Source organism: Quercus lobata, chromosome 10, assembly GCF_001633185.2.
Source record: "Quercus lobata isolate SW786 chromosome 10, ValleyOak3.0 Primary Assembly, whole genome shotgun sequence".
Lineage (NCBI taxonomy): Eukaryota > Viridiplantae > Streptophyta > Magnoliopsida > Fagales > Fagaceae > Quercus > Quercus lobata.
This window is the reverse complement of record NC_044913.1, coordinates 26,754,449-26,763,845: the sequence shown is the minus strand read 5'-3', so window position 1 is coordinate 26,763,845 and position 9,397 is coordinate 26,754,449. Positions and strand designations below refer to the sequence as shown.

General features: G+C 34.7%; 1 protein-coding gene across 1 annotated transcript; it reads right to left on the bottom strand.

Annotated features, from left to right (window-relative positions):
- Positions 1 to 1,115: 1,115 nt before the first annotated feature.
- Positions 1,116 to 6,730, bottom strand: LOC115963677. The gene is made up of 5 exons (XM_031082771.1): positions 5,837 to 6,730; positions 3,875 to 4,027; positions 1,974 to 2,072; positions 1,691 to 1,846; positions 1,116 to 1,605 (listed from the first exon to the last, which is right to left on the bottom strand). The coding sequence occupies exons 1-5, from the start codon at positions 6,464 to 6,466 to the stop codon at positions 1,471 to 1,473; spliced, it is 1,173 nt and encodes a 390-aa protein (XP_030938631.1). The 5' UTR covers positions 6,467 to 6,730; the 3' UTR covers positions 1,116 to 1,470.
- Positions 6,731 to 9,397: the final 2,667 nt, after the last annotated feature.

Below are 9,397 nucleotides of genomic sequence, written 5' to 3'. Positions count from 1 at the left end.
CGTCTTTGTGAAGTCTTTTTTCGTACTCAAAATTTAATGCAATGAGGTGTTTAAGCAAGATCTTTTGTAATCAAGAAATAATATCCTAGTATCTCTCGTTTTCTACTTCATGTTCATTAAGAGTATGGGGACTACTGGATTAAAATGTTGGGATTTCTTTTAGTACCAAGCCAAGTCTAATTCTTGCCTCCTCCTCCTCCTTCTTCTTCTTCTTCTTCTTCTTTTCCCCTTCAAGTTCGACCTTCCCAATGCCCCAGAGAGAGATAAGACTACAAAGTTTCTCCTAATGTCCGTACTTGCAACTCCCTCTGAACCCTGCTTTATGTATGATGTTAAACACCCTCATTTCTTCTAGGAACAGCATTTTTCAGGACAAGTCTACTAAACACCAATAAAGGAACCTTCCAATACAAGAGTACAAAGGATGGAGGGCACTACCAAGTACCAACTCACTTGTTAGTTAGTAATCACATCTAGAAAGAGCTCCTAGACTCCAATCTAACCCGTGACATAGTAGAGGAAAATTGTACACAATGTGGGATATATACTCTAGCCTACCAGAACTGGGAAGATTCTCAACTCTGTTTGATAAATAGAACAAACAAATGTCAATCAAACTTTTAAACATGCATTTGGAAAACCCAAAAAGTCTCCCTGTTGGACTTGGAAAAAAAATAAAAAATTATCATTCCTTTTCAGCAAATGTACAATTAGCCAAACTCATATCAACCTTAGAACAGACAGCTAATGCGTTCCACTTATTGAACCGGGTTCTATAGTTGGTTCTTATTTGGTTGGAACTGGGTTCTATAGTTGTTCCACGACACTACATATCCAATCTATCGCATCAGAGTCACAACATTGAAATAAGATTTTTGAAATTCAAATGAAAGACTTTTATTTCTCAATTCTAATTGGCTTGCCTAAACCACAATCATGATCAGACACCATCTCCTACCTAATACATTGACACCAACCTTTCCCCCTTCCTGAAAACTATTCGGCACTGAAATTTTTATCAATATTCCAATTTCTTAAGCATAATTGATAATCTTCACTAGAATTACAAGATTTTATATATTGAGCTATACACTATAAAAAAACCACTCGTTGCATTCAAATTTCGACCTGAAAACAGAATTTAGAATATAGGCGTTGCAAGTTGCAACTCCAGCATCTATCAAATTGAATATGTTCAAAGAAAAACAATGTGTAATGTATATATATGATTTAATGATCCCCATTAAATTCTAGATAATTTCAATTAACATGGAACTGCTTAATAGTCAAAGAAGCCCGATCATTTCAAAACATGCAAAATAGGGATTGAAGCTTCAAACCAAAGAATCAATACTTGATCATGTATTGGAGGAGATGAAATCTATACACCAAGTAGGGGAGGGGTAAACTGAGAAGCAGTATCCAAAAACCACCAGCATTGAATAAGCCAAGACAAGTCCACCACCAGTCTCAGCATCGGGCCACCACCTCTGTCTTACAGACAGGGCAACAATTTTTCTGTGCAAGCCACTGTTTAATACATTGTAAATGATAGCTGTGTCCACAATCCAGCTTCCCCATCTCATCATCTCCTTCGTATTCCTCCTACATGCACGAATAAGAATTTTAGGCAGATTCAAAGGAGAACAGTTTTGATAGCAAAAAAGTGAACAAGTTATTACAAGCTCACCTGACAAATGCTGCACTTCCTATCTACTTGCTTAGTAAAATGTGGGGACAGATCATTTACAAGTGAGTGCTTAATATTCCGGAGGCAGCGGCTTATTTCCTCTTCTTTCAATCCAGTACTCACATAACCAATTCTATCACCAAGCTCAAGCAATTCCTGTTTGCCATAAAACAAGGGAATTACGACAGGATGCACATCATACAATGTAGACATGATTCCCAGAATAAAAGGAAAAGTAAAACAAAAGATATAAAGATGCATTTTACAAGGAAAAACAACAAACCTCATATGACATACTATCAACATCAAGTCTCAAGTCTCTATATCGATCGTGTGTGTCTATTCTTCCCCCCATTAGCAGACTATTCTGAAGCATCATAATCTGCATCAGCCAGCAATCTTTTAAATGCCTCCTAAATAACACATGATCTTTGCCACAATATAATCACATATAAGGTGAAGTTTCCCCTCAGAACTTCATCATTTCGCCAAGAATTATGTATAATATACATTAAAATCCTTAATTTTACATTTGTAGTTCACAACAGAGTATTCATGTAACTCCATAGCAAATAATTGTTAGCTACATATACGCTTAAGATAGATAGATAGACAGACAAATGCAGTAACAGGAACCATGAGCTTACCAAACAATCTATAGTATTGAGTGGAAAACTTTTTTTTTATAAGTAGTTTTGACCAGAAAACTAACATCCATCATTGTATTCAACCTATTCATTGGACCATGTATTGCATTCAGCCAATTTATTGCACTGACCTAACCATCACCCAACGTAATTTACAAAATGCTCTTACTATCAGTTTCAGGAGCACTACAAAATTCTCTTGGAGAACTTTCAAGTTATACTTTTTGAAGAACAGATTACACATGCACCTAGTGAGTCTTGAACCCAGAGCTCCCCCTCCCCCCCCAAAAAAATCCCATTATTATGGGAGGAGGAAACGCCAACTTTCTCTCCCTCTCTCTGAAGAGGGGAAAAGAAGGGGGGAGGGAGGAAGACTTCATGTCGTTAATATCATTCCCTACACAGAGCTAGAGTACAACATGTGTCTTAACCAGGTTTCCTTAACACAATTTCCTAACATTGACTTATGAAAAAATAATGGCAATCAGGGCATAAGTAGGTGACCTAACCCTTCAATCCTTATCTCTTTCCTTCACTAATTAATATATTTTATTAGATAATCTATGAAGAATTATCCAATTATTGGATGTGACTCTCAAACTTAATTGTCAGCAATTTCTTTTTATTTTTATTTTTCATGTATAGCAATCAGAATTTCCCCAGCTTTCTCCCAGTAGTTTATTGTGCAATAGGAAAATCAAATCCATTTAACACAAGCAGGTTCAAAGCCCGTTGACATTACTTTAAATTTGCAGTCTTAAATATGATAATAATAGCAAACTACAGGAGATGCTTTTTGGCAAATAAAAATTTTCAACAGATATCACATCTAAAGAGCTCTCCATGAGGTGATTTTTGGCACCGATTTCATAGCATCTACCATTTCTGTTTTGCTTGGTGAACCAGAAAGTGGCAGCTGACAACAATAATCCAAACTATTAAAATTAAGCTGAACCAATTCATTATCTGCTCAAATAAGTAAAGCAAAAAAGAGAGCAAGAAAAAATAAACCAGCATCCCCAAGAATCTTAATGCAGAGTTGCTCCTTCAGCAAATACAATTATTTCAGAAGAAATCACAGGAACTTTTCATGAGAAAGTGTATGCGGGCCTGGATTAAACTGCAACATCTATAATTTATGTTGAGCATCTTCCGGTCATATTTAACTTTCAAATAGTTGATTGAGAATTACATCACTGGAAATACTTAAATATATTTGATTTGTCAAGATCCCCCCAATTCTATATAGTAAAGAACTCAATTATATATAAATGAAAGCTATGTTTTACCTGCCAAAACCAAACCCAAAAACTACCCAGACCATTTAGCGGAAAACTGGAAAAGGCTACCAAAAAGTATAAACAATATCCCAAACTACCAAAATTAAGCTATGGCCTATGGGCCAAATAATACAAGAGGCACAAAAGTGCAGTGTATGAATGGATAATAGATATATATTAAAATAAATAATTAAATAAGCATAAACTAGCATCCTTGAGAATTATATTGACAGAACACATGGAGAGCATGGACAGACCTCAGCAAAGCCCTCAGGAGAAGGATGGCGAGCATGTCGGTAGTACCTAGTTCCGAATACCTCCAATCCAGGACGAGAAGATACATAATCCGAGTCAGAGTCCAGAAATGAAATGGGTTCAGGGTTCACTGCTCGCCTTCCTAAACATGGACGCTGCCAAGATTTGATGAAAGCACAATCAACAAAAATGATAAAAAGTGGGCATATACCTCATAAATACAATTTCTTTATAGATAACAGAAAAGAAAGTCCTTCTATAGTCCAACCACTGAAGCACTTATCTAAAACTCACACATAGGAGTCTCCTGGTTTAAGTGGGAGTCTTAATATAAGGAGGGGTCTAATCCACAGTGAATTATTCATGAAAGAAAATATTTTGCGTTAGCAACTATACAAATTTATACGTGCACGCATTTAACCAAAAAAAATATTAAACACAAGAAAATCAGTGACTTAGTTCCATAAAACACTGTCACTGAATGTCACACTCACACGGCCAATAAAATATTGGTCAAAACTGTCAAAGGCAATTAACAAACACCCAAGAAATCAGAAAGTGCCACATAACAACCAATGACGTATTTCCTACAAAGAAGCAAGACCAGCTGAAGAATATGACAATCCTACTTTGGGAACCCAAAAAAAAAAGAGGCTTTTTTGAAAAATTTCACCAAACCCTGACTTACAAATGCACAGGAGCAATGAAAAATTAGCACAATTAGAGGAAAATTAATATTCTAACCGTGAGTTGTTTTACTTATTAAAAAAATAATAAACATAGTTTTATATATATATATGAAATATTTCTATTTAACAATTACTACACATTCATAGTATTAAATTAAAGCATAATAAATTCAAATAAAATCTTTTGATTTTTTCTAGGTTCAAATGCATGAATTTGTATGTAACGATGCAATTAGAATGGCACTTATCATTTTCTCAACAAAAAAAAAAAGAATGGCACTTATCACAAAATTATATTGAAATTGGAATCCTATTTGTATATTATATTAATGAGTGGGCTTCCACCTTGATATATCGATATTCGATACCATTTGATAGGTTTTAAAATAAATAAATAAATACATAATTGGAGCAATTGAAACATCTTATGGGTTTCTCAAAAAAAAAAAAAAAAACATCTTATGGAAAAGAATAAGATAGCATTGAGGAATGCAAACAACTCCAGAATCCACACCCAAAAGGGGAAAATAATATAAAACAAAACAAGCAAACAAACTCTGCAAGCAATATTTATTGTAAAGACTATTATTTGAAGATTCAGTAAGCATTTATAGTTGGCCACTCCCAGACTCTAACCCCAGTATTATTTAACCAGTAAAATAATAAAACTAAAAATATACAGAAGACAGACTAGTAGACAACTTTCCATTTCCCAAAAGACAGACTCAAAATATACACATTATTTCCACTCGAACCCATCAAAATTCTCTTAAATTTACAGAGAGAAAGAAAGATGAGATTTGGAAGGTTTTTCCAGATTTTTAGCCTCTATCAATAAATATATACATACGCATCTTTTATATTGGTCTATTTTCTCCCCAATCTCAAATTACTTTTCAGCCTTTATTTCATTTGGATGACTTTGTTTTGCCCCCAAAGATCTTGTCTTTGCTCTTATCATCTTTTCTTCTGTAAATTCTGAATCAAATCCAGAGTAAAACTAGTTGCAGACAACCCAAATAAACATGCATATATATTATAAGAAAAAAAATCCCAGTTCAATTTGAACAGCATAATGATCAAGATCACTATTCACACAGAAAAACTAGATTAAACACCTAACAAATGCCCACTTCTACAAAATCAAACATTAAAAAAAAAAATCTTGACAAAAGTACTAAACTCACCCCCACGTCCTATAGAATTAGAGAAATTCAGCATCCACAACCTTAAAAGTCAATAATATTAGTAAGAGAGACAAAAAGAGAGCATTACCTCCCTATGGGTGTGGTTGATTTTAGTATCACCATCAATCTTGCCTCTCCCATTACCATTCCTCCTGGCCACTACACAATCCTCTGCAGAGAACCCAATTCCAGGTCCACACCAAACATCTTGCACATCCACACAGCTCATTATATTAGGCCCATCTTCTCCATTATTGCCATTACTATTATTACCATTGTTGTTGCTGCTGTTGTTGTTAAAGTTCTTCTTTTGCTTCTTCTTCTTCTTCCTGCTCTTCTTAGCTTCCCAGTCAGCTGACCCTCGAATCACTGCCGGCACCGACACTTGCTGTGAAGCTGAGGCCGTACAGCCAAGCCCCCTAAACGTTGCTGAAGTAAAGTTGTTCTTTTTCTTGGTGTTTGCGTTGGTGGGTGTGGCTTCATTTGTGGAGTTTGTGTTGGAAAAAGTGGAGAGGAGGAGGGAAGAGATGGTGGATTTGCATCTACTGGATTGGATTATAGATGGGATTTGTGGGTTAGGACTAGTTGGAGGATCCATCTCTGAAATGGGTTGGTGTTGGAATTGGTTTCTGGGTCTTCTCCATTTGACTTGCTCTAGACCTGTGGTCTCGTCAACAACTGGCATGGTTTCTCTCTCTCTGTTTCTCTCACAGTACATGTCTCTGCCTCTGAGAGATGAATGGATAGTAAGACAGAGAGAGAGGGAAAGTCTGTGTGTTTTTTCTTTGTATGTATGATGGATTTGATGAGAGAGAGAGAAGAAAGGAATAATGAATGGGATTATGGAATGTAAGAAGCCATTAAGCTTTTAGAAAGAGAGAGGGAAGAGAGCGTGTCCTTTTGAGTTAATGGAGAGAATAGAATACATATTATTATACATTTTTTGTTGTCTGTTGCTTACCTTTTTTTTTCTTTTCCTGTTTTTTAAGATTTGAAGAAATGAGATTGCGTAGTGGTTTTTTTATTAAATGATACAAATCTTTTTTTTTTTAAGTTTTATCACTATATATGTAATTTATTGTATAATTAATGAATAAAAGAATAATGCTTTTGAAAGGATGGAGTTTCAATTTTCAAGGACAATTCTATAATAACCATTCTTTATTATTAATTTAAAACATTCGATGACAAGATATTTGACTAAAACTGACGTGTTTGGAGTTTTTTAGCTCTTAATTTCTTTTATGAGTTATAAGAAAAAATCACTTTTTTATGAGGAAAATTATGATTCATATCTTTCTCCTTATTTATTATAATAATTGAATTAAAAAAAATGACATATAATGAATTAAAATATAATTGTGGTGATGAAAAAATAATAACAGATAATGGATTCATGTCTCTTAGGTATTATTTTTTAATTTTGGATTATATCTTTTTGGTGTTTTATGGAGTTTGTTAGGTGGGCTATGGTTTGTCTTCTTGTTGGGATTGTGGGTATTTGCCATCATCAAATAGCAGGGTTCTGAAGATAGGGCGCTCTGGAATCTGTGACTAATTAACTTTATCTTTTTCTTCATACACTCTCTTTTTGTTTTTAATTTTTGCTTTAAGCTAGGGTGATGCTTACTTATCACTTATCAGAAGAAAGGTTTTTAATTCTTTTCCCCTCCTCTCAGTCTGTCTCTTCTGTGCAACAATATACAAATCGAAAAGTCATTGGAATATAGCTATAGCAGCATTTGAGGGGTATTCATAAAAATAAAAAAATAAAAAAGCAGCATTTGGGGGTTGGCCCTACAGTCTACAACTACTACAAGAGTAATCACAGGGTCAAAATTCATCACTGTATTGGGATTGCAACTAATAAACTACTAGTATCAAGTATTCCATTAAGCTATGAGCTGATAAACAGTGGTAATCATGTGAGAGAAGCTCTAATTTTGACTCAAACCATGTCTTCGGCATAAAGCTTTCAGTGGTGGGTCCATGCTGGCCCTTCGTGTTCTATACTCTTAAAAGAATCATTTTTTTGGCTAGTATTTCAGAATGATTCCATTTTAGAAGAAGGAAATTTGCCTTCACATCCCTCGAGGTCTGACAAAATGTAACAACTCCCTCCTAATTCTTGAAATTTGCATTTATAGCTTTATAGCTGTCTTCTTCTTTTTTCATGTTATTTTCTTTTTAATTTGAAATTATTCTGTTTTATTTACATAATTAAAATAATCACATACCATAAGAACCAAATTTTTTCCAATCAATTTAATAAAGGTAAAATATAAAAAGTAAGTACTTATATATAAACTTAGAGGTTGGCCAAATTGGTAGGGCTCTCGGTTTGAAGATGCTTGTACTACTCCCATTTATATCCACTATTGAAGTGGATAAGTGTCTCATAAGATCAAAATGACATAATTTTGTTATGTTGTGAGTTCGTATAAGCCATATCAATATATAGATTACCTTGTCAAATAATCCTTTTTTTTAATAACAGTGATATTATGGGTTAATATACCCACCCTGTTGGGCTTTGTGGAGCTTAATTTTGTTTGATCCGATTTGACGACCCGACCTGACCCAAATAATATTGCGTGGTTTTTAATGGGAGATTTATTAAGGCTTAGTCCATAGAGCGGAGGTTTGGGTCGATAGGCCCAAGCTGGAGATTTTTGGCCCGTTTTGTATATAGAAACCAACTTTGGTGATTAGGGTTTTATTGTGGGTGTTGTTGCCGTATTTTGTTAAAGAGAAAAATTGTAGCCGCACTTTGTACTTTTTCCTGATAATAATGAAATCCATGCAACTCCGTGGACGTAAGCAAATTGTCGAACCACGTAAATGCTGTTTTGTGCATGTGATTGTTTTTTTTTCTTAGGCATGTGTTTTTCTCTATTTTTGTTTCTCACAGGTTGGGAATTTGGGTTAATTCCCTACACACCTCTCTCTCTCTCCTTTTTTTTTTCCATTTTCACCATCATGGGCACTGCAACACTATGGTCATGCTTGGGGTTGTTAGAGACCTTGAGGAGTGAAACCAAGTGCTTCGGCAACCCCAACATCATGGCTAGTGCTAGGCGTGATTCTTGTGCCATAATTAACATCGTTCATGACTTGCGATCGTCTATTGGCTCGCGACTTTAAATTTTCTGCACTTGTAATGTGGCCGATTGTTTACTTGTCTTGATAGTCTTTCCAAATGGATGCTTTTTTATTTCATCAAATTCAATTGCTACATGAGATTTGAGATGTGTGGGCTACCCATCCATTGTGGGTGGGGGTGCCCTTTAACCAGGGACAGAACCAGAAATTTTTGTTTGGGGGTCAAGTTACAACGCTAATATATTTATCAAGACAACTTCCACACACACACACACACACACACACACACACACACATATATATACACAGATGCGCGCCTTTTGTTATTATACATACACACATTTTTTATTTGATAAGTTATATATATACACACAACCAACAACAACAAAAAACAAAAGAGTTTAGTATTTTCAATCAAAATTATTTTCGATGGCAATCTTTCTTAAAATAAAATTCATTTTTTCCATTTTCATAGTCAAATTCTTAAAAAGTTTCGTTTTAAATACAAATTATCAAATTTTATGCTAAAGTAAGTAAAAAATCTTTC

Excerpts from the sequence above, each read along its gene's own strand:
- LOC115963677 (XM_031082771.1), bottom strand. The coding sequence starts at position 6,466 with ATGTACTGTGAGAGAAACAGAGAGAGAGAAACCATGCCAGTTGTTGAC. Across the intron at positions 1,847-1,973 it reads TTGATAGTATGTCATATGAG|GAATTGCTTGAGCTTGGTGA; the intron begins GTTTGTTGTTTT and ends TATGGCAAACAG. Across the intron at positions 1,606-1,690 it reads GGAAGTGCAGCATTTGTCAG|GAGGAATACGAAGGAGATGA; the intron begins GTGAGCTTGTAA and ends TCGTGCATGTAG.